The sequence below is a fragment of the Doryrhamphus excisus genome, chromosome 8 (assembly GCF_030265055.1).
Source record: "Doryrhamphus excisus isolate RoL2022-K1 chromosome 8, RoL_Dexc_1.0, whole genome shotgun sequence".
In the NCBI taxonomy this organism is placed as follows: domain Eukaryota; kingdom Metazoa; phylum Chordata; class Actinopteri; order Syngnathiformes; family Syngnathidae; genus Doryrhamphus; species Doryrhamphus excisus.
In genome coordinates, this window is record NC_080473.1 from 15,816,654 (window position 1) to 15,842,758 (window position 26,105).

Genomic DNA, 26,105 nt, shown 5'->3' on the forward strand with positions numbered 1-26,105 from the left:
CTAACACATTCCAAAAACATGCTAGGTTAATTAGCCACTCCAAATTGTCCATAGGTATGAATGTGAGTGTGAATGGTTGTTTGTCTATATGTGCCCTGTGATTGGCTGGCCACCAGTCCAGAGTGTACCCCACTTCTCGCCCCAAAACAGCTGGGATAGGCTCCAGCACCCCCGCGACCCTCGTGATAATAAGCGGTAGAAAATGAATGAATAAATGAATGATTCGGTTGAGCTGGTTTCATAATTACACCTTTTGAGTGTTAAGTTGGTGTGTGATGAGTTTAGTGTTCTTTGTAAGAACACTAACACATTCCAAAAACATGCTAGCTTAATTGGCCACTCTGTGACCCTAGTGATGATAAGCGGCTTAGTGGATGACAACTGCCAAATAAATATATGAATTTCTGTGAAATGATGTACGTTATAACCGTCTGACCTCAGAGTCCATTTCTACTGGGACCTTTCAGCTGTCGTCACCATCCAACAGCTTGCCTCCGTCACACACACACACACACACACACACACACACCCTCCCAATGCTCTCCCTTTTCCAGTCCTTTTCTGCCCTCTTCCTCTTTTCCCAGCTGCATTCCTCTCTTCCTTTTGTCTCTCCCTCCGCCTCCCACTCACTTATTTACACCCTCCTCCCTCACCCCTCTCTCACACTGAACTCTGACAGGTGTGTAATTGAATGATTAATGACCGGCAGAGTAGCCCCTCCTTACACACACACACACACACACACACTTGTATTTGTACCCCCCCACTACATGGCCTGTGCAGCAAGTAATGGACACACGATAAAGACTCTTTCTGCACACTCAGCTAAATATCAAATAGGATGTTGCTATTTTTAATGGAGTTATTACAGCATTTGGCTTAAAAATATTTCACCTTTTTGCACAGCACACAGCAACACTTTGCATTCTACACACACACACACACACACACACAAACATTAATAGTGTACATTACCTCAATTCCCTGCTCCATTTATCAATAAAGTGTGTGTCCTTCGGCCTAATGCAGCCTGTTGTGTCCATCAGACTGTTACACTAGTTTCTAGCTAATAGCTGATGGGAATGGAATATTTTACATCCCAAAAAATTACATATCACCAAAATGTTGCCTTGGTTTTACACGTGACAAACTAGTCCGTTTGCCATGCGTTGTATCTTTAGCCAATTTGACTGGTGACCAATCAAAGCATCCTAAGCATTGGTGGTTCACCGCTTATATTTTTCTCATTGAATGCAACTGCTAAATAACCCACCATGGGGCCAAGGAATGTTGCAAGTGGCAGCAATTTCATAAAAAAAAGGTGAATTTGCAGATGTACGGCAAGTCCATATTGATATTATGTTCAATCTTTACGTCATTTATGATTGTTTTTGCATTGTTTTTTTCATGTAAAAGGACAGTCATATTTTATATGATAATATTTTTGAGTGGCCGGATGTACATTATTTTCCAATATTACCTCGGTTTTAGTTTTTTGTCTGACCCAATTATTTATTATTATCTAGCTTTTTTACGAATATTTCTAGATATTCACAGTGTGTTTCCAGTCAACCCAGTTGATGCATCAATTATCCTCTTTACAAAAATGCTTCCTAAGGCCGTGTCCTTTGTCAACAAAAAAATGAAGAAAAAAATGGTCAATTTATATAATATTGTAATATTGTTAAGTTCATCATGAAGAGAAAACAGAACAAAAACAGATGCGTGGTTCCGTCAAAAAAAAAAAAAAAAACAAAGAGTGGGAAGTAAAATTGGTAAGGAACCGTCAAAGCTTCGACAGATAGGACTTGGTATGTCAGATAATAATCGGCTGACTAATATTATTGGCATAAAAATAAGATATTGGTTGCCAACTCGGCATGTCCGTTGTCTGAAATGAGCTCAGTCATCGACTGCATTAGTTCCATATTTCATACTTTGCACTTGACTTTGTTCTTACACGGATGTTTGTGCCGCATAGTAATGTGCATTATATGTGAATTATACCTGTTAATCGTAGAAGAACATGTTATTTTAGTTGATTATTATTACTATTATATATTATTTACCAGTGTCTTTTGTCTCATTTTGCACAAACAGTATTTATTTATGAAAAGCATCCAATGGCATCAAGTAAAACAAGCATAATAATAACAAACAAGATGTGATCTGAAATTAGTTTGAGGGAAGAGCGGCTGTCGATATTAGTATCGATTGATAAGTAAGTAAGAAAGCCAATATCGAGGTAGTATTTAGTCTGTACTGGTGTAGAGGGGTGTGGTCACATGGGTACACGGGTGTGTACTCCTACACCGTGTACAGCGGCTAGGAAAAGAAGCAAAGAAGGCGAGAGGAATAGCTGGCTAGGAAGCCCTCATTTTTGTTGACTGTTTTGTCAAACATTAGCTGGACAGCGCGGAGGGGGGGCATCGGGGGGGCCGAGTGAGCGGGCGCCACAGTGGAGGTGAAAGGACGAGTGGGGACGGAGGGCGAGGACGGGCAAGGAGAAATGAAAAGTGGAGGGGTGCTGAGGTCAGGACCTCGGTACCAGAGAGAACAGCCATTTCCTGTTGACCTCAGTTTGAACTGTGGCCCCTGACCCCCCCTATTGCTGCCCCGGGCCCCACTGGGGCGGGGGAGGGTGAGGTCTAAGGGGGGGTATTCAGGTTTGAATGCGTTGCTGAATGTTGAGAGTGAGGATGAACCCTGGGAGGGATTGTGACTTGAAAATGATCCTCCTCCTACAAAAGTCCCACCACCTGAGCTTTGGTGGGAAAGACCCAAGACCCCAAGCATTTTACTATTTTCTAAACCACTTTGCATGGTCCAGGTCCAGATGTATGATAGAAACTATCCCGTGTATCAGGTGAGGGCTTTTCTCAACTTTTAGGTGAAATTAAAGAGATTAATTCGCTCAAGTAATTCCAGATTAATTAATTAATCTCTTGACACCACTATCTTAAATTAGCATTATTGTTTAGTAATCTCACAAACCTTTTGCTGAAGAAATCATGCATTATTCTGGAGTCCCATTCATTTTCTACATAACGCCCTCATTTGGGTCACCCACAGGTAAAAGCTGGAGCCTATCCCAGCCGACTTTGACAGTTAGAATGAAAAGATTAGCGTGATCAAATGTTCTGTTTTATTTTCACACCATTTTTTCATTGGTGCTCTGGGATTGAACGGCGACCAGTACAGGGTGTACCCCACCTCACGCCCCCGGTCAGCTGGGATAGGCTCTTACTTACTTTCCATGACCCTAATAAGGACACTAAAAAAGATGCAGACAACTTGAACAAAAAAAAATGAATGTTTTTGTTTTATGTTAGGGCTGGATTATTTGTTGTTATTTGTACAGTAAGACACAAAAAGTGCTATTATTTTATATACAAAGGATACAATTTTTAAAAAATATATAAATATATAATTTTTAAAATTATATAAAAATTTTAATACATTTTTATTTAATTCAGGTATTTTAATATTATTTTTGCAACACTGAAACTTGGTATCAATACCAAAATCGCCCAACTCTAGTGTCTACTTTGGGTTTTTTTCCCCCCACAGATTTGATAGTTCAATGAATGAAAGCACGGCCAACACTCTGAAAGACGACCAATCAACACTCGGTAAAAAAAACATTTTAATTCAATGAGCACATCATTCAGAAATAATGTTTCAGCAGTCCGAGCAAAGTCGAGCGGGAGCAGAATGTTTAAGTCCTTTGGTTGCAGCTCCGCCCTCAAACACTAAATGTCATCAAATGCTTAAAGAGCCTGTCTCGTCAGTGTGTGTCCTTCTATGTGTGTGTGTGTGTGTGTGTGTGTGTGTAACGGACACCTGTTGGCATATTAAGGAGGTCATCGGTACGACAGCGAGGCAGACAGGAAGTCATTCATTGCGTTTTAGCTTCATGCCGAGGAAGAGCGCTAACATTTGAACATTTGAACATCTGAGCTGCATCCGCCAAGATTTAGCACACATAAATAGAAAAATAGAATAAGTAGAAACTCAAATGGGTCTTAAATAAAACGTGTGAGGAGAGTGGGGGGTGTCCGACAGTCACGTGTGCAGGAAGACGGAGATGGAAGAAGGCATACGGTCACAGGTTCGAGTCCCTTTTAGTTGGTCTCCAACAATGACGTTTAAAGCGTTGGTCTTATCCGTGGGACACAGTGGAGTGGAGGAAGCACTTCTACTCTGAGAGAGGTATGGCTTACATCAGAGTGTGTGTGCATGTGTGTGTGTGTGTGTGTGTGTGTGCTACATTGAGGTTGTTGTCTTCAGGGTAGGGAATGTAAACTTTGGAGCAATTTGTCCTGTTTTTCTTTAAATATTATCTCCGAGTCATGCACCACAGTCACACCGACTCCCGTCCGTCCCGGCTAGTGTGCATGGATGTCCAGTCCTTGTGCGAGGAGGGGCTCTGCCGGGTGTGCATGTGGCGGCGGGTGGAGTAGCATGGCGGCGTGCGGGTGCGGGCCCGGGTAGGGGTGGAGGGAAGGTCCCGGGTGGGGAGGGTAGGCTGCTTGGGACAGCAGAGCACCAGGGTAGTCTCCCTGCAGGGATGGCATCCCCTGGAGACCTGGGGGGGGGCACAGAGAGAGACGGAGGCGTTATTTACTATTCAATTCTACATCATCTAGAGCAGGGGTCTCAAACTCAATTTACTTGGGGGCCACTGGAGCTAGGGTCTCGGTGAGACTGGGCCACATCAGGTTTTCAAAATTTAAAAAAACACATTTTTTTGTATAAAAATATATAAACTTTTTCAGTGCTTTGGTTCCGATTTTCTACAATAAAAGCTCTGATAAAACATTCCACTGTTCTCAAATATCTTAATTTTTATTTTTCTACACAAAATAAGATGAAAAACAAACAAATCAAGAATAAAGAAAATCAATCAATCAGTAATAAATAAATATAATAATAATAATAAAAACTTAAGAAACCACATATAGTTGGTGGGTAGACAAATGATTTTTTTCAGATTAAAATGAACAAAGCATTATTAGAGCCCTGTAGACATGACAAAACACGACTATAGTCACATTTATACTCTTTTTATTTACAACATATTGCGCAACTGCAGGGTCTTGAGACACATGCTAACTTGCAAACTAGAGAGCTAGCGACCTAAACGGTAGCCTTCAAGTTATTTCCTTTCAACTTAAATAGCCAAACACTTACCACTTCCACACGGATAGGGAGGATAACTATTAACAGTTATTTAACCTTTAACATGAACATTAATCAAACGTAATAATTTTTTCTGGGTACATGATACCATACAGCATCCATATCAAACTTGCGCGGGCCGCACTAACATTAAACTTTCATATCAAGGCGGGGGCCTCAAACTAGTGTCCTGTGGGCCACATTTGGCCATAATCTGGTACAGTCTTCCAGAAGATGTGCCATAATCCTCAACTTTGGCAATGTTCTAATCTAAGATGAAAACACTTCTATTCTGTAAATCACTTTGAATTACCTGAATAAAAACATCAGCTACTGTTGTGGCTGGAACCCACCCCAAGATTAAAATCAAATTCAAACCCCACATCCTGTCCACACCACAGTGAAACACAAGTCTTGTCTTAAATGGCGTATTTACTCTTATTATGTATATTATATTGAATAATACAGGTGTAAAGGTGACTATAGGGGTGTTAGTATTTGTCTGGAGAGCTCTAATAATGTTAAAACTGTATTTTGAAGATCATAAACTGCTCTAACCACAAAAATATTCTATTTATAAATCAGGAATGCTTATTTATAATTCCGTTATTACGGGTGTGGAACCAATTACCAGTGATAAACGAGGGATTAGAGTCATTTCCTTTTGTCAGGTACTGTATAATACAAGGCAAGGATGGGGATGTTTTGTTCAGATATCATATTAGCATATATTAATCTACATTGGGTTGCTTTTATCATATTTACTGCACAAAATTTTCAAATTTAAATGATGAAATCTAATGTGGGGAATTTATTTACACCAATCTTCCATGGAGATTCCTTCCATTTTCCTGTATGCTGCCATTGGTGGGAAAAGTCTGGACACCCCATTATCATCATCATCATCATCATCTTAAAAACTGTACTGTGAATACCTGCCGCTCGGAGCCCGAGGTGGGCTTGTCCGTCAAGCCCGTAACCGCCAAGCGCTGCCCCCTCTGGGCTGTAGGGACCACCCTGACCTGTCACCATGACGTATAAAGGAAACGTCAGATATAAAAGGAAGACGTTTAAGGAAGGCGGGCTGAATGTCAATCACTAACCTGAGCGATTTGACTGGTCGATCATGGGCTGAACAATCCTCCTCCTTGCATTGATGAACCTGAAGCAAGCGTGAGCGAGGAAATGGAGGAGGTCAGTTAATGAAGGAAAGGCCGACCCACAGACTGTTAACCTTTTCTCTTTTACAAGCACTTAACCCTTTCAGGGGGGGGAGTAAATCAACGTTAGGAAGGAGCACATATTGATCACCCTTGGAATAATTGATTGATCTGCATTGATGGGATTGCTCTGCGTGTCCGTGGTCCATGTTTAAACATGTGATCCTGATTACACAGCCTGGTATTAGCCATGCGGTCCGGACCGATTCAACTGGATGACTTGGGTATTATATGTTTGTTTTTCATTTTACAAAAAGGCTAATAAAATCTATTAGCATGTATTCACAGCCAAAGCTTCCTGTTATTAATTATTAATGTCAACAGGTCAGTTTTTGTCCTTACATTGTGTCTTTTTGCTCTATTTTAGTTTTATTTAGTAATAAAAATAAAATAATAAAATCTATTAGCATGTATTCACAGCCAACGCTTCCTGTTATTAATTATTAATATCAGCAGGTCAGTTTTTGTCCTTACATTGTGTCTTTTTGCTCTATTTTAGTTTTATTTAGTAATAAAAATAAAATAATAAAATCTATTAGCATGTATTCACAGTCAAAGCTTCCTGATATTAATTATTAATGTCAACAGGTCAGTTTTTGTCTTTACATTGTGTCTTTTTGCTATATTTTAATTTTATTTAGTAATAAAAATAAAATAATAAAATCTATTAGCATGTATTCACAGCCAACGCTTCCTGTTATTAATTATTAATGTCAGCAGGTCGGTTTTTGTCCTTACATTGTGTCTTTTTGCTCTATTTTAGTTTTATTTAGTAATAAAAGTAAAATCTATTAGCATGTAATCACAGCCAACGCTTCCTGTTATTAATTATTAAGGTCAACAGGTCAGTTTTTGTCCATACATTGTGTCTTTTTGCTATATTTTAGTTTTATTTAGTAATAAAAATAAAATAATAAAATCTATTAGCATGTATTCACAGCCAAAGCTTCCTGTTATTAATTATTAATGTCAACAGGTCAGTTTTTGTCCTTACATTGTGTCTTTTTGCTATATTTAACTTTTATTTAGTGTGTAGTTTGACTTTTCTAGCATCTCGTGGGCCGGTAATGAACAAGTCACAGGCCAGGAAATGGACCCTCCCCCACACTCTGCACACCCCTGCTGTAAAGTGTTACGTTTTGCTTTTTGTGCATTCATTACATTTCATGAAATATACGTGTAGTAGTATTATTCTTCTAGGGTTAACATTTTTAAATTGCCAAGTACTTCAATGAGTGTCCTATGAAATTTTGATTATAGGTTATTGATTTGCTGTTGGGTTTATGAACTTGAAGCCCATAAGTTTTACTGCCCCTTTGCTCCTGTAAAAAGATGCCTGGTGGGATTTTCCTTCTCCTTTGTGAAGCTGCTTTATTTTTTTGTAGAATTCATTATTGTCCCATAAAAGCGCTGCCTTTTATTTAATTCACATTTATATCCAACAAAATCCCCTCGGCTAAGCTATAAAAAAAGCTAGAGGAGCTCCGCACCGGCTCGCCAGTTGATGGTATCGATGCAGCACGCTCCGCTTGACAAATGACACTTGATATATTTAACCAAGGCCAAGTGATTATTGATAAAGCGCACAGAGCTCAAATGAGCGTATTGATTGGCGGGACACTGACCAGTTGTTGACCTGTAAGATGGTCAAACCCGTGTCCTGCGACAGCTGCTTCTTCTGCTCCTCCGAGGGGTACGGATGCTGCCGGGGGGACACACAAAGAAACCGTTAAAGAAGAAGAAACACCTTTCTTTTTTAATGCGACTCCATTTCAGTCGTATTTGTGGGTCACTTGAGGTTTTAGTTCAAATCCAGCAAAGTCCAGTACAGGAAAATATCACGGTGAATACCAACGACCTCACATCTGTGCTCCCATTTTTAACTTCATGTGTGTGTGTGTCGGAGCACGGTGGAGCAATTGGAGGGAAGCGACATTTAATCTGGCTCATTTAGTCGCTAATTACCAATATAACAATCCCACTGACAATTACTCACTCCATTTATTTAATTTCCACAATTATTCAGTGGCAAGCATATTCATAAAAGCACTTCATCCCCATGTCTTCATGTAATTTAATTGACCTCCACCATACACTCGCTAATATGTCCATCCTGTCTCACATCCAATGCTCTCTTTTAACAATCATTCTCTCAATTGTTGAAGCTCCGTGGTCACCTCAGTGGATCCCCGCCTGGTGCTGATTCAGCATATTTGCAGATTGCTTAAACACATTTTTGATTTTCATCATAAACTAGTCAATCTTTGGGACTTTGCTGTTCGATAACGAGAATCTTAGCATCAATGCCCAGAGTGTGACCAACAGGCATCCATTTTGGCATGACCCAAGCTCCAGCCAGGAGTCCAGACTCCAGCAGAAGGTACCGACACACTCGCCCTGCCCCAGAAGCAACAAGCGCTCAGCATTTTAATCCATTAATTCTGAACTACTAATCATTTAAATAATGTTCAGCTCTCATGTCTGTAAGGAAACGATAGTTCTTCCTTTGGCAGGAGCCAATCACAAGCTACAAGGGAACTCACAACGATCATGTCAACGCATTGGTAATTGCAGGAGATCATTACTCAGTCCGACTCACCGCATCATCTTAAATCATCACACAGCAACTTAACACTCAAAGGGAGCTAAGAAATATACAAGACATGTACCAATACAAGTTTAAAATAAAATATACAACTATTTTAACTTTTTCCCATTATGAATTTTTTCCAGCAAAGTAGTTCATTGGCCGTTCATTGAGTCAGCCGCCTGTGTCCGCTAGAGGGCGATCATGAGCTCATCTCCAGAGGAACAACACTCGCCCATATGTGCATGACAATCACAAGTGTAAAGCAAATAACCCCAAACAACGTGGAATACCATGGAATTGCTGTAACTCTTATATGCCCCCCCACCAGAATGGAAAAGGTGTGTTCAATGCCTCACCGACAAATGCTGGAAGAGCCAAGCTCGCATGATGTTGGTGGCCACTTTGGGGAAGATGCCTCTCTTCTTGTTGTTCCTCCTCTCCCTGTCAGACTCGTCGTCATCTCCTGTGCTTGGGGAGGCCACTCCAGCATCCAGACCATCTCCTGCAGGGACCGTAAACGTGACTGTCAGACTGCAAGTGTGTGTGTGTGTACGATGCACTCATTTGAGCTTCCAGCATTTGCAAAAAGTTACATATTTCTAGGAGATGGAACACGCTTTTGTACTTTTTTTTGTAATAATTGTTTGATTTATTTTGAACACAAAATGTATGTGTTCTGCATGTATGTAGGTACCTATATCTAGTACTACAGTTGTCTGCTGTATGTATGTATGTATGTATGTATGTATGTATGTATGTAGGTACCTGTATCACTACAGTTGTCTGCTGTGTTGTGTGAAGGCAGCCCACAGGTTCCTGGCGTTCCCAAAGGAGTGGTGGCACATTCATCAGGCTCACGTAACCATGACGCATTCTTCATCACCGAGAGAGGGAGAGAGATAATATCCAAATGATATTATTATTCAAACATGCACTGATGATGTAGAGAGAAATGCTTTCAACGTGGAGTTACTTGGTCTCACCTGTTCGGACAAACTGGTGCAGGATCCATTAAAGTCCTCCATGTCAGACTTGGAGCCCCCCTCCCGATCATCCAGGACCAGGTCTGTGGGCATTTTGCCCTTCAGACAGGTGATGTAACGATGGCAGAAGTTATCACAAAGGTCGTGCACCTGAGAGAAAGAAAACAACAAGATTGTTTACATTTTGTACACCATCCCATGTTTTATATAAGAAGTATTTCAAGAAAAAACTACATTTGAGGCTTTGTGTTGTAGGGGACACATTAGTATTATTAATATCAGCTTTCACCTAACAATATACTTTTTGCATCATTTTGCAAACTGTTTTTTTAAATAATATTTCAACTAGATTTTTCCTCATCCTTTTATCTTTGCTTTGTTTTCATAATTTTACTTTTTACCTACCTAATTTTCCAAAAGGCGCATTGTTATTATTTATGTTGGGAGATATATTACCACTTCAAAAAACATATTTCTTTACTATTTTAACTTTATGCTTCTAAAATATTTTTTTCATCATTTTACAACATAAGTGTTGTAAAATGAATACTTTTCTTCAAAGATGAAAACTTTTTTCTGAATATTATAACCAAATGTTCATAATATTTCAACCATGTTTGTAAAATTACTGCTCTTTTCTTTTTCTTTCATTTAATTGTTTTATTAAAATGTGCCTACTGTGACCACAAATGGCCCCCAGGGTGCATTTTGGACACACCTAATCTACAGCTATGAGCATAGAATAATAATAAAGATCAACCTATCTTTAAAATAAATGGGGCACCAACCAACCTTTTCTAACTCCAGCAAATGAAAGCGAAGAACTTGAATTGCCTGGATCATCTACAAAGAAGAAGAAGAAAGCATGGAAGGGATGTTCTTGTATTTCATGTATTTTATGCCCGAGTGCATCCTACCAAGTTGTCCAGTTCAGGATTGGAGGAAAATATGGGTTTCTCTGAACGAATCTACAACACAAGCAATAGAATGATTTTTAGGGTTTGAACTCTGCTCCGTCATTGGCTCTCTGGGCTGTCACTCACCTGTTTAGCAAATGCAGCAATGTCATCGTTGAAGGACTCGGAGGAGCACACGTCGCTGTGGTTGGTCATGCCGGGGAGGTGGGAGGCGGCTGACAGGGAGGAGGTGTCACGCGGGGAGCAGGTGGCGAGCTCACACTTTTCAAAAACTAAGGCCAACAGTGGGAACAGTGGGTGACTGTGGACACACACACACACACACACACAAACGGTTAACATATTTGACATAAACGCGGTAACAGTTGACACACAGTGCCCACACCATACATTCGCAGGAGGTGTGAGTTATTCTATATCACAGTATTTATGAAAGTGACAGCTGGAAAGTGAACGTTAATGTGCTTCGAGTGTTTGAAATAAGTCACAGCCCCCCCCCAACACATCGATATCAGGATTCCAGCACAGGACGCACCCATAGATCTGGTCCTTGTGATGTTTCAGGGAGTCGGGGATGGCGGCTCCATACTGAGCGGGTAGAAGTGGTCTGACATCGTCCCCGTAGACCCCCAGCGACATGCCCTCCGACCCTGAGTACTGCACCAGTTCTTCATACTGAAAACACAGTTGGAGTGAAATTTACATTTGTACATATAAAGAAAGGCCACAATTATAGTACTCTTGGAAAAACACTAAGTACAATGTGACGATACAATAACATAGAGAGTATTCCTTCAATTTGTATGAGATCCAATTATTGATCATATTGATACCAAAGACCAGCAAACTCATATAACGGCACCCACCAGTACAGTCGTAAAAGGTAGGAACCAGACCAAAATACCAAGTAGCTATCGGTGTCTCCTTTCAGACACCTGCAACAAGTGCTAGCAAGCAACATCTTGTAGTAATACTGCATTCCTGACGGTCACACAAATAGTCTGACACTCTTTTGAAACTTTATTGCCAACCTTAACACGACAACACCGTGCACACGTTTCACCATCACACAAACGCAACAGCACTTCCACCACCAATCACACTCACAGGGAGCGAGGTGCATTCATGGACAGCGGAATTCTGAACATCAACATTACAAGACAAGCAGTCTATAATGAAAATTTTCATACTGTATTTATATTGCTGAAGTACTCCAATTATTATTCTGTTTGACTGTATGGTTTTCCATTTTTTAAGTACCAGTTCGAGCGCTGTTTAAACACTGATACAGTTTCCAAAATACCAATTTGGTACCAGTAATGGATAATATGTACACGATATCCAATACTAACCAAAAGAAGTACTTGTATCTGATCAATACTAGCGTGCTGGCATTGATATTCGTTTATTTTCCCAAATATCTGTGTATTTTTTGCTTGTTTGTGTGTTGCTCGTCAAATATATTGGAAATATTTACAGTATGTAGTTATATTGTTAAAAACTCAGGTCAGATTTGAATGTGAGCCAATAGTTTTTGTTGTTTATCTTGGAATTTTTTTCCTCAAACAATTGTTTAATAAAATAAAATATTGTAAGATTGTTATTGTATTGAAATTGCTATATTACCTCTTTTTTAGGCCTTTTTTTTTACCTAAAATCTTTGTCTTTGTTTCATTATGATAATAATCATGCACAACAAATTATAGGAAAAAAAAAATCAGAAATTTATTCAGGGATTTTGAAAAAAGTTTAAGTAAAAAGTATTGGTATTGGCCATTTTGACCGTGTATTTAGGCCTCCTTGGCACATCCATACAGTAATCCTAGTACACCATGTATGAGACAAATATCACATTTCTCACTGAATAATGCATGAATCTTATTCACAAACTCAGGCGTGTGAAAAGTATCTGCACTGCCAGCTTTTGACTTGGGTCAAAAAATGACGTCCATAAAAAAGATTTCACTCGTTCTCCATGGGGGAGTGAAATATTAATAATCAACAATAATACAGTTTTTTATATTACATAAATATTTTTTTTCAAATGCAATTAATGGTATTTCCATACTCTATGTACAGAAAATCATGTATGAAATGACAATGAAGATTGAATTAATTTGATTAATCTGAATTAGTACTGAAAATCCCCGCTGGTGGCTTAAAAACACAAAAAACAAGTAAAGTTTATAAAAGATTAACTCCACTTTTCAACACTGTATTATTTGTTTGATAGACAAAAAAAATATTTATGGAGTCACTAACTTTTTATTTCCCAATTAATTCAGTCCACATGGACTTAGTATATGTTTTTTATCGACTATGAATATCATAAACCATGCTGCATGGTACTTCCATCTTTTTGGATGGACAACAATATCCAAAGCGGAATGACTCTACATGCAAAGGTCTCACAACTCCAGACCAGACTGGACTGCCTAAACGGGGTCTGCTGCCTTAATGTAAACAGACACGCACGCACGTCGGCCCACAGCCCAGCATCCCCTTAGCAGTACTTGCACACAAAGCATCATCAATAAACATGTGCCATCCCGCCCCTCGTGCTCTTTCTATCGTGTTAGCGAGCTGATTTGTGCTCACTGCAGCTTCTCAGGTCAGCAGATCTGCTCCTGCTTCTCTTTCTGCTGGATTAAAGGGACTCGTGTCGCAGTCCCGCAGGGCCACTGGGATCACAACACTGACAGACGGCGGCCTGGCCCGGACCCATTCTCTCTATACCGTGTTATTTTAAACACGCCATAAAAGTTATGATGTGCTTGGTGTGGTTTTTGTACACGATGGCCAACCGCAAGGGTTATGATTTAACACAGGAGTGCGTGACTTTCTGCAGCGTAGCTGAAGAGGGGAAGTGATTCCCTGACATCAGGGGAGTCCCGCTCAACCCAATGCAATGAACAGTACTTCAAAGTGGTCGCACACCCATCATAAAAAACAACACAACATGCAATCATTTGGCTCTTTCCTCACGTATTTTTTTTATGTATTTTCAGAGCTGCTTTTATTCTTACTTTTTATTTAAACCTGTTTTAGTCTGCAAGCTATGCTGATATTGTTACTGCTGTCTCATGTACTGTAGACTACACAATGTGTTGCTGCTATTGGAACATTCATTCCCAAAGGGCACACACCCAAGGGATCAATGACAATTCAAACACAGAAATATTAGAGAAAAAAACACAAATAAAATGAAACAAAAAAAATATTTTTTCACACATAACCAGAAACTGCTTGTAATACTTTGTCATCTTCATTAAGTAGATAACAATAATTTTACATCAAGAAATAATTGTTACATTGCCATTTTTGTACTATTTAGTGACAATTGATGATTAACATATGTTAATCACAGCAGGTCAACATATACATATAAGGACATTTTTCTGTGCCTCCTCTTTGTAATGATCTCATGTGGGCTTAAAAATCCTTAATGATATTCTTAGAGCATACACAGCAGTAAAAAAAAAAAAAAAGCTGCAGGCTGCATTTTGGATGCTCCTGCTTTACATATATTGACATAAACATCTGCCCTAACCCAGCTCACGTGGGGACATATCGCCAGTCACACATGAAACGAGTAGTTTTGTATTGATTTTCGCTCATATCTATACAACAACACAACACCCAATACAGCAGGGGTGTCTAAACCTTTATTGGGGCCAATATTGATATTTGTTTATGTTTTAAAGAAGCCACAACCAACCCATGTGTATATGATAAAACATAGGATGGCCAAGCCTATGTTAGTATTAGTATTAACTAAAGATGAAACAAATAATCAGTGAATCAATGATTAATCGATTATACAATTAATCGACAACTATTTTGGTATTTGATTAATGATTTGTTATGCAAAAATCTAAATAGCCTCTGAATTCAGCCTCTCAAATGTATTTTTTTTTATGAAAGCCAACATATGATGGCTGTGTTTTTGGCAAAACAAGATATTCACATACATTAGCATTTTGTTTAGTGTTTTTGTCATGTTGACTTGCTCCGTTTAGGACCTAACCAATTACTCGATTAATCGAAACAAGCTTCAGATTAATTGACTGAGAAAATAATTGTTACTTGCATCCAACTTTTTCTTGTGACTTTACACATTTGGTCATCCCTGGTGATGTAATGGTTCAGGCTTCAGGCAGAGGGCGACGGTTTAATTCCCGGCCAGGGTTGCATCAGGAAGGCAGGAAGGTGTAAAAAAAAAAATATGCCAAAAGCATTTACAGTGGCTGAACACTGACAGGTACAAACCAAAATAGAAATACATTAGGCCGTTTAAAATGTCTGCTGTTGTTTTTTTGTTTGTTTTTAGAATGTAAACAAAAAAGCCACACTTTGGACATCCCTGCAATACAGAATCTTTACAAATACAGCATAACTGATACTGGCAGAGGAATGCAACATACTTCTGATTGTACTTGTGTGTGTGTGGTTGCAGGGTGTAGAACACACACACTATATGTAAATGAATACACACCAAAGACCCCCAACTTATACCTAGCTGCACTGCCCCCTCCATGTCCATCTGCAGGACCGCTGGAGCTGTCTCCCAATATCCCTACTTTGGAGAACCAATACACTGTCCAACACGGCTTATCCCGAATTGTTGTGTTTCATAGTCCCATCTGGCCACCGGGAACAGAAAGCACCTGCTTTGAGGCCCTGGTCCGCAACACCTTCTAGTTTTATGGAGGCCGGCTATTAACACAATCACCACTATCGGATTGCGCGTCTCTCTTTACGCATGGACCCGGATCAGGTTTCTGTGCGTCAAGATGATCAAAGCGCATTGCCAGAGATGACAAATTCCGCAAATTTTCCCCCTTTTTAAGTCGCAGTGCTGGTCAATAGGCTACCAGGGGCAAGAACATATTTTATGTGATTGTGTTTTTTCTACAGATATTACACTTGACTCACAATGACTAGTTCCACTGAGGAGAATCCACATTAAAATGTTAGATTTTTATAAAATTCCCCCGGATTAACTGTTTTAAGATACAAGATTATTATTGACAATTTTTATTATTTTTGTTAATATTTTTGGAGTATGTTTTTTTCCTCAAATACTTCACTTTAATGACCAACAAAAAGTTATTGTAAGTTAACTCAGTTGTTAGAAGTCCTATGGATTTCAAAGATAATCAACTTCAAGTACAACAAAAAAATAAGTAAAAGGTGTTTGAAATGGATGTAAAAAAAAAAAACCTTGCAAACCTCTAAATATATATATATATATCTGTGTGTGTGTGTGTGTGTGTCCATCTCTAATTGCTCCCCTGCACTGTGAGGTCTCAGCCTGCAGCCTCACTTCTCCTGCTCCATGCCTCTGAATCAGTGTAGCAAAAAAACTGACCTACTTACTGAGTTGAAGAGCCGCCGCTGCTCTCCTCCTCTTAATGACCCGCACTATCTAACCCTTGTGTGCATTTAGATTGGCACAGCCATGTCCTCTCAAGAGGGCATAAAAACCCTACAAACACACAACTGCCTCCACAGTTTGCAGCTTCCACATTCCACTAATGTCCACCTATTAGAAGTTCTAAACTCTAGTTGTTTTTTGCAGCATGTATGAACAATGCTCTAAAACCCAAAGAGCTTAGGTCAGCACCCCTAAGGTCCTCTGGGCCTGCAGGTTTGTGCAAAAGTGGACCTTCCTAATTAGCCCTGCGGTTAAAATAGTCAATTGTTGGTGCAAACCCCTAAACGTGAGTAAATTAAATTAAATTAAAAAAACACACAAAGCATCGACCTACCCTCTTCTCCATGCGACTCGCCAGTCGGTCCTTCCCCGGAGATGATGATGCTCTGCCCGGTTATAGTCCAGCAAGCTCAGCCTCGGTCCTCCTGGAAGAGATGGAACGTTGTTTTCAACATTCTTGCAGCTTCCCTTGTAGCCAATCGCATTTCATATCATGCAAAAAATGTAAATATATATAATATTTAAGCATACTTACAGCGGTGCTAAATATGTACAACACTACAAAATGTCGCACCTAAACGTAAATATCTCCCAGTTGTGTGTTTTTTAAGTCCAGAGAAGCAGCGGCTTCCTGCAGCTCCTCGCTTCCGCCTGCAGCGCCTCTCGGTCCGGCTGTGCTGCACAGGCGGCGGGGGAGGCGGGGATGCTCGGTGCCGATGGAAGAAGGAGAAGGTCCAGCGAGAAGGCTCGTCGTCCGCGCTGCAAAGTGCAAAATGTCACCGGAGCGAAGGAGCGATGCTGGTTTTCAGGCTCCAGAAGAGAGGAGGAAGAGGAGGGGTGATGATGGTGGCGGTGTGCGGGAAGGTTTCCGAGGGTCAAAACGCGACGGGGTCTCTTGCTCCCCCTCTCCTTCATCCCTCCGCCTCTTCCTCTGCCTCGTTTACTCCTCCTCCTCATCATCATCATCACACACACAAACCCCCACGCTCGTCTTCTTTTTTTCATCATTTAATTGTCTCCGCAGCTGCATTGTCATGAAGACAACTGTTTCGTTGAACTTTAGTTGGTGTCCATTAGAAGGTGAAAATGCGACGTTTAGGTTCCGAGTGACCCCGAGTCTCTTAAAGAGATAAAATAAAGAGTCTCTTTATTAGGAACAGTCGAAGTCCAAACAAAACCCACGGAAAAAAAACAGAAAAGGGTGGAAGAAACTTGGCCATGCTAGGCTGAGAGCCATGCTAGGCTATACCAAAAAAAAAAAACAAACACAGGTAGTAGCACGGAGAATAAGACAAAACATACCAATAAACAACTACAAACGCTAGCTTAATGTCAAAGGATAAGAACTAACTAACTAACTCCAGCGAAAGCTGCTTAAATATGACACTAATAAATCATCAGCAGGTGAGTTTCTCACACTGTACATTCCATACCATATTATAGGAGGGCCAAACAGGAAACAGAAAACAATCGGTGGGAAAGAACAGGAAGTTGTCAAATTAAAACAACAACAACAAAACACAAACAAAAGAAAGTGTATTTGGACACAGGAGTGATTTAGGAACGAAAAGCTGAAGGCTTTAAATGGGTATTAATGATTTTTTTGCTTTTATTTACTTAGTTGTTTACTTAGTTGCATGACCGACTTTATTTTGTTCCAGCAGTACAACTGTATTGTTGTCTTGTTAAATTGTTTACAAATTTGTTTGTTGATGAAAATATTGTCTGTCTGCCTAAAATATTTGTCCTGTTTTTTATTTTGATTATAATAATATACCAATGATCTAATGGTAAAATCATCAACTTAAAAAATTGAAAGAATCAGTATTGGTGTCAGTGTTACTGGCAATATCGATTGTATCAGTCGATACTCGCATTAAGAGTGATTTTTCACTTCTCTTCCATGTGTAGGGTTACGTCAGCAGGGGCAGCCGCGGTAAAAATGTAAAAATTAAATTAAAGTAAACCAAATTATTCAGAAACCTGTCTACATTTTGTTTGAGAGCACTTTTCTTTTGGCATGGCATATAAAGATGCTGATTAGACAGCATGATTCTTGCACAGGCGTGCCTCAGACTGGCCACAATAAAAGGCTACTTGAAAATGTGCAGGTTTATCACACAGTACAATGCCACAGATGTGGCAAGTGTTGAAGGAGCGTGCTGTACAGGCATGCTGACTACACAAATGCCCACCAGAGCCGTGAATTGAATGTTCATTTCTCCACCATAAGCAGTCTCCAAAGGCGTTTCAGAGAATATGGCGGTACATCCAACTGGCCTGACACCATCCAGCATCTTCACCTCCAAAGGTACTGTATATCCAAGACCAGCCGCCTGGACAGCTGCTGCAACAGTCTGTTTGCATAACCAAATCATTTCTGTCAGAAGTCGTCTCAGGGAAGTTCATCTGCATCGTGTTCTCCACCTGACTGAAGTTTGTTGTCGTAAGTCAATTGAATGAGCAAATGTTCGTATTTGATGGCATCTGGCATAATTTCGCTTGTACTTCTGTATAAGTGACAAGAATAAAAAATCCTGTTCATCATGTTGCAGTATAATAATGCACGGCTCCTTGTCACAAGAATCTGTACACAAATCCTGGAGGCTGAAAACATCTCCAGTACTTGGATGGCCAGCATACTCACCAGATATGTCACCCATTGAGCATATTTGAGATGCTCTGGATCGGCGTATACAGTAAAACAGTGTGTTCCAGTCCCTGCCGATATCCAGCAACTTTGCACATCTGTTGAAGAGGAGTGGACCAACATTCAACAACCTGAGATGTTGCTGATACTTTTCCCATTTTCAAGACAGTACTCAGTACTACTTCAGTATTTTAGACGATTTTGTTTGATCTTTCAAAACACACAGAATATTGTGTTGCATGGCTATGTATAAACATGGAACCCACAAAAATAAAGATTAGCTTCCCGTCTTGCATCAAGAAAAAAAAAAGTTTATTTCTACCTTTTTCCGTTCTTTAGTAGAACATAAGTGAGTTTCAGGAAAATATTGGTTCCCGACTAGAAAAGGGATAACAATTTATTTACAAATATAACACCATTAGCTATCTACAATTTTCACATTTTGAAATGCTAGTCTAGGGTGTACCACACTTCTCGCCCGAAGTCAGCTGGGATAGGTTCCAGCATGCCCACGCGACCCTAGTGAGTTTCTTCCGGTTCACCAAATGCACTTCTGCCACCTAGTGGCCATCTTTATGGCTTAAATTGCTCTGAAGCTAAATCTCTTAGTGGGGAGTTGCTTTTTTAGCCTCTCGTGTAAGAAAATGTAAAAGACGTTGTTGGGATGGGGCGTTGAAGTTTATAAAAACACATAACTACATCGGGTATTGAATCAATTCATTTTGGAACGGCCTTTTACTGTGGCCAGCCTAAGGCAATAATCAATAAATAATAATTATGCAATAATCATACAGAATCTCAAGACAAAGGAGGATTTTGGGGACAAAATGGCAACAGATTTAGTGGTTTTTGCTTTTGTTTAGTTATTTTACACTACTGACTTTATTTTGATGAACAATTGTATGGAATAAAAGGGTGTATATGTTGCTTGATATTGTTACATTGTTTTATATTTTTGTATTTCGTTAAATTTGATGATCAAAACATTTTGTTTCATTGTGATTATAGTCATCATGATAAATGAAAGTGAAAATCACCAAATGATCAATGATATCGATATAGCTGAAGTATCTGTATCAGTATCAGCAGGTTGGCTCTGTATTTAGTATTTGATAGGGAAATTTGCCTATCAGCCACCCCTAATGAGGCTAATTGCAATAAAGGTTGTCACACAGAGGAGGTCATAAATACACTTAAAGTGTGCTCGGTGACGTGGAATTTATAGCGTGATAATAGCTTTTAAAGCGTTTTATTGTGGCATCTATCCTACCGCGATCAGCCTTTTGACGCAGCCCAAATGTCACCGCTTGGTCTTCGTTTTTGGTGAGAATATTTCATTTTCACCGAAGAGAGAGAAAAAAACATGTCACTGCGGTGGAGAAGTCTTGTGTTGTAAATGACACCTCAGTAACATAATAATTATTCCAAATGTGCCTCTTCGCCGGCCCCCGCTGCGATGGCCAACAGGCAGCTGCACTTCAATCACCGCCGGCTTGGCAGGGAACAGCAGCCCGGGCAGGAGGCTCCGTGGGCGGCATGGGGTTGGAGCGCGGGGCCGCTGGTGAGACTGCGCATAGTGCTCATGCTGCAGGACCCCGGGGGGGACTTTCAACTCTGCGGGGTGCTGGTTTTCTAAAGGGGGTGATCACAGTCCTCAACCCCCATCGACACTGAGCCGGTGATACCAAGCGTGACTGAAAAAAAGTTGCTTGTTTTGACTTGTTAACAAAGAATCAAAAGGATTAACTTCTACCGCTTTTTTTTTTACCTATCTGGAATGCTTTGTGCTTATCCACGCGTTTCAACCATGTTATCACCTAAAGTAACAAACTATTGATGGAGATGACACACATTTACATTACAAATACTCCAAAGGAAAATGTCATTTATCACATCGTTTGTGTCTCAACGCCTCATTCCTACATATAATAATGCATATTAATGCGTAACATATTCAGGACATGCGCAGTTGAGTTTGTGCTGAAAGCATGTGATTTATGGACACACTGAAAAAGGTCCATACATTTAGATTCCATCAAAATACATTATATCAGAATACACCACATTTACTTCCACACGAATGAGATCCTCCATGAACAAGAGTTATTTTTTTTGCCTTTATAAAGATAATAATTGTCACTCATCACATCATCATCATCATTCAGGATACACAAAATAAATAAAATAGCCTTGCATGAACCAATACATAAAACCATGTGAGATTAAGTTAGTTAAATAAAGGAATAACAGTTGCTAAAAACATTTTGCGGTCATAAATAAGTACAGGATGCATAATAAATGATACCTTAATAAATAATAAGTAAAAGTGAGTGCAGTAGTAAAACTGACATAATGAATACATAAGTACAGGTAAGCTAAATCAAAACTGGCAATATAAAATATGTAGAAAAGTTGTTTAAATTGACACCACCTTTAATGGATTATTACTTATTTTGATCATATACAGTATACTGTACATACAGTACATACACATGTACTGTATGTACATTGTGAGCAATCACAAGATAGCTGAGAGCCTTACCTTAATGAATGCTTAATGAATGCTTGTACTGTGAGACTGCACTTATGTGTTCATGTCCATCCTGCCAGTTATGATAATATTTCTGATTACATGAATCCCTCGTTTATCACAATTACTTGATTACTTGACTGCGAGAAGAGAATTTCCCCAAAGTAGTATCTCTCATTTATAAATGGAAGATTTCCACAGTTGGAGTGTAGAAACCTAAATAATTGTTTCAACATTATTAGAGCCCTCTTGACCTCAAATAACACCCCTATAGACACCTTTACACTCATATTCCCTAATATATTTTAGTAGACATAATAACGGAAAATAAGGAACATAGCATTAGGAGAGTTTCCCATCAATGTAGCATTACTGACACCTAGTGACTAGTTTAGAATACTACATATAATGTCTTTCAATGCATCTCCTGAATGCCTGAATGCTTGAAAATGCTTAATTTAAGCCAAGAATACATGAAAATTGATTAAATATGCATATTTTTTTTCCTAATGATAGGCCATAGTCAACTATGAAACTGTGATCATGAAGTATGATTTTATTTTGTTATTTTTTTATTTTTAAGTACTGTGATCGAGTGAAACCACGAAATTTGAAGCACAAAGTTGCGAGGGTCGACTGCATTTAGTGAACTCTTTTCAAGTAGAATGCTGCCAACAAAGAAGGAATGTGCTAAAACGAGTGCAGATATGGTTTGTTTAGCTCCAAAAGAGGTAGCCTGCAAGGCCACCCAGCCTTGTTGACTTCAGTGACTCCGCCATTAAGAAAATATGGCCGCCTTGACCTCTGGAAAACCTTACACAAGCACCCAAAACATCAGAGAAGTGTGACCCTCCGCCGCCCGCATCATGACGGAGTGGGAGTGGAGTGACGGAGAAAGAAAAGACGAGGGAAAGAAACAGAGAGGGCTAAAAGTTAAGAGGGGGAACTGAGTGGACTTTTATGGGCTGCACCTCTCCGGTTTCTGGGTCATCTGGCCGCATTGAAATATATTTTCGACTCCTTCTTTGTTCAGCTTCCCATACTTTTCTCAGCAACAAATCCACTCTGATCCACGACGCCTGCAGCCTGATTGGAAACTCTGCGGAGAAACGGTGGGTGCATCGATCCAAACATGGATAGTATTAATACCAAGGTTAGTATCAGTCATCGATCAATGCTCGCATGACGGAGTTTCCATGCATCCATGCATTCCATGATGCTGAAGCTCATCCCAGCTGACTTTGGGCGATAGGCAGGGTCTAATTGGCAGCCAATCGCAGGGCACATATAGACAAGGAACCCCTTACATTCATACCAATGGGCAAGAGTCTCCAGGTAGACTATTTTTGGAATGTGGGCGGAAACCGGACTACACAGAGAAAATCCACTCACACACGTGGAGAACATGCAAACTCCACACAGCGACGCCCAAACCAACATTGGAACCTGGGCCAGCGTTTGTTTGCTGTGTGTTTTATTGTGATTACACTCATGATCAACAAATTAAAGGCAGAACGATTTAATGACGACATACAGGTTAGTCAAAGTCAAGTGGATTTTGGCCAATGTGAGTGATTGGATCCCAAAGCTTCTGCAGAGGCAAGGTCCACATACACTGCAAGACAATTTATTGCACAATCAATAGGTACAGGACAAGTAAACACAAATCGGAAAAACAGCCACCCATGTAAAAAGCCAAACCGCCTCCTGATCTAAGAACTGAGAGATACATACGTAATGTACAGAAGGACGGAATACCAAGTAGTGAGGAACAAACAGGTCTTACGGGTCCGGCAGGGGTTGCATGTGACCATATGGTCCACTCACGCCTGGGGCTCAAACCAAGATCCACCGAATTAGAGTCAAGATCGCTAGCCATCGAGCGAAAATCCCAGTGTCCAGTACAATTATTACAGCTTCACCAGCTGGCATCCGTTATCCTGTAGTCAAGGCAATACGCCATCCATTACATCAAACAGCAACAGTGCTGAAGAACTAGTTGGAATACAGATGTGCAGCAGGTGCGAGTCCCCAACGCTGGGAAGGGACAAACTCAACACAACAAATAAACCAGGAACAAACCAAAAACAGCCTATTCGCAATATTCAACATTTTGCGTATTTTGTGTATTTTTTAGCCCCAAATTTTGGTTTGTAGGAAAACCCGCCCACTTTATTACCATCTGATATCCATCTAATATCCATACATCCATTTTACTATGCCGCTGAGGGCTGTGGGGGTATGCTGGAGCCTATCCCAGCTGTCTTTGGGCTGGCTGGACTGGTCGCCAGACAATCACAGGGCACATATATATACATTCTCCTTATTTCTAAAATCACAAATACTTCAACTTGCTGATATAGTTCATCTTCAAACAGCTAAAATAATGCATAAGGCTAAAAATAACCAATTAGCTAAAAATGTCATATAGTACTTCTCTACAAGAGAGGAGAAATATGATCTCAGGGAAGAAGTATATTTGAAACACTTCTATGCTAGGACTACGTTATGCTAGCCATAGCATTTCAGTATGTGGAATCAAACTATGGAATGGATTGAGTAAGGAAATCAAACAATGCACAACGATGAGCCAATTCAAGAAACAATACAAGCAGTTGATGTTTGCTAAATACAAGGATGAAGAGTCTTGAACCAGTCATGATGTGCTATATATATCACTATATTGACACTTACTATGGTACCCATTATGGCATTGGATGCTCATATGACCCAGTACTTTGGTACGAGGTACATTATTAAAAAAAAAACCTTAAACTGTATTATGAAAGCAGGAAGTGAACAAATGTAACAGTTACTGATTGTAAAAGTACCAGATGGAGGGGTAGGATTTAATAAGCTTTGCTTCTTCCTACTCCTTTTGGACATGTGGAACTGGGAACTGATTATGGGATGCACTCAATTGTAATCTGATGCATGTTCAAATGAAATAAAACCATTACCATTACCATTACCAGTACCAGTACCATTACTATTACCATTCATATACCTATGGACATGTCAATGAACCTAACATGTTTTTTGGAATATGGGAGGAAATCTCTCACAAGGATAATATGAGACTGGAATATGCAGCATTAGAGGAACACCTAGCTGGGGCAACCTAGCACCTACCACCACTAGCTGCTTTCAAGGGAGATGGCGGCAGTTCCACAGGAAACAGAAGCACAGTTGTCGCAGTAGCTGGACGACCAGGCTAAAGGCAAGACCGCAAGTCAGATTCCACGTGTTCTCCTATTGAGCATCTTTCATTATCATGCAGTGGTAGCGAATACTTATACATTTGACACATTTTATACATTGGAATTTATTGCTTTTATTGTCATTATACAAGATGTACAACGAGATTGAAGTAAAAAAAGACAGTTTAACAAGATATATATACATACAAGATATACACATAATATTACACAGGAGCAGATATGTATTGCAGACACCAGAATATATACTAATATTAGTGCAAATAATGAATAGTGTATACAGATGAGTAAAAGTCACATATTTAGTGTATTGAGTTGTTAAATAATGTGTGTGTGAGTCATGTTTTTGATGCATGATTTGTATGTTGTGAGCATCTACTGTATCAGTATTGACAATATTTGCAGTATTGCTTAAACCTACTACAGTGTTGTCTTTTCTCTCCTCCATTGGAGCCATTCCACGTTCTTTCTACCTGTTTGGCTGTAGAGCTTCTACCTCTACCCCACATCTCTCCATCTCTTTTTGTTTATAGTAAACCAAAAGTACTTCTCTCCCTTCTGCTATGTTCTCCATCTCCATCTCCCTCCCCGGCCCTGCCTCTTATAGATGGAGATTAACTGGGGAGCGCAGCGCCATTCGTCCTCATGACTGTTTGTTGTTAAGGAGATGGATGGAGGCTCCTTCTGCCAGCCCCACGCAGCCGCAATTACACCGGCCGCCATGATGGATGGAGGGGAGGGAAAGGGCGGAGGGAAGAGAAGGAGATGGAGAGAGGCTGATAGAGAGAGGGGCATCTATCACGCCCCTTAATCTACCTGTCAGTGCACAGGCATGGATGGAGGGGGTCGGCTTTGCCCCAGCTGTTGGACAGAGCTTTATTTCTATTTCCTTACTCTCTATTTTGTTCCGACTCATTTTGGTAGACTTACGTCTTAACAGAAGTGGACTTATTAAGTCTTCATCTGATAACTGTTTGTGAGCGCTTGGTGCAATAGATGGAATGGAACCTTTCTCTGATTATATTATACTTTAAATCAGGGGTCTCAAACACACGGCCCATGGGCCAAATGTGGCCCGCAGGACACTAGTTTGAGGCCCCTGCCTTGATATGAAAGTTTTTTGATATGGATGCTGTATGGTATCATGTACCCAGAAAAAATGATTACGTTTGATTCATGTTCATGTTAAAGGTTAAATAACTGTTAATAGTTATCCTCCCTCTCCGTGTGGAAGTGGTAATCTTTTGGCTATTTAAGGAAATAACTTGAAGGCTACCGTTTAGGTCGCTAGCTCTCTAGTTTGCGAGTTAGCATGTGTCTCAAGACCCTGCAGTTGCGCAATAAGTTGTAAATAAAAAGAGTATAAATGTGACTATAGT

The 26,105-nt window shown here is 40.0% G+C and overlaps 1 protein-coding gene across 1 annotated transcript; it reads right to left on the minus strand.

Annotated features, from left to right (window-relative positions):
- Positions 1 to 3,614: 3,614 nt before the first annotated feature.
- meis3 (myeloid ecotropic viral integration site 3) lies at positions 3,615 to 17,758 on the minus strand. Its single transcript, XM_058080653.1, has 13 exons — positions 16,864 to 17,758; positions 16,663 to 16,753; positions 11,427 to 11,566; positions 11,018 to 11,192; positions 10,892 to 10,942; positions 10,767 to 10,817; positions 9,975 to 10,124; positions 9,757 to 9,865; positions 9,348 to 9,493; positions 8,027 to 8,103; positions 6,285 to 6,343; positions 6,117 to 6,203; positions 3,615 to 4,588 (listed from the first exon to the last, which is right to left on the minus strand). Exons 2-13 carry the CDS (start codon positions 16,672 to 16,674, stop codon positions 4,389 to 4,391), a joined length of 1,257 nt encoding a protein of 418 aa, XP_057936636.1. The 5' UTR covers positions 16,675 to 16,753; positions 16,864 to 17,758; the 3' UTR covers positions 3,615 to 4,388.
- Between the last annotated feature and the right edge of the window lie 8,347 nt (positions 17,759 to 26,105).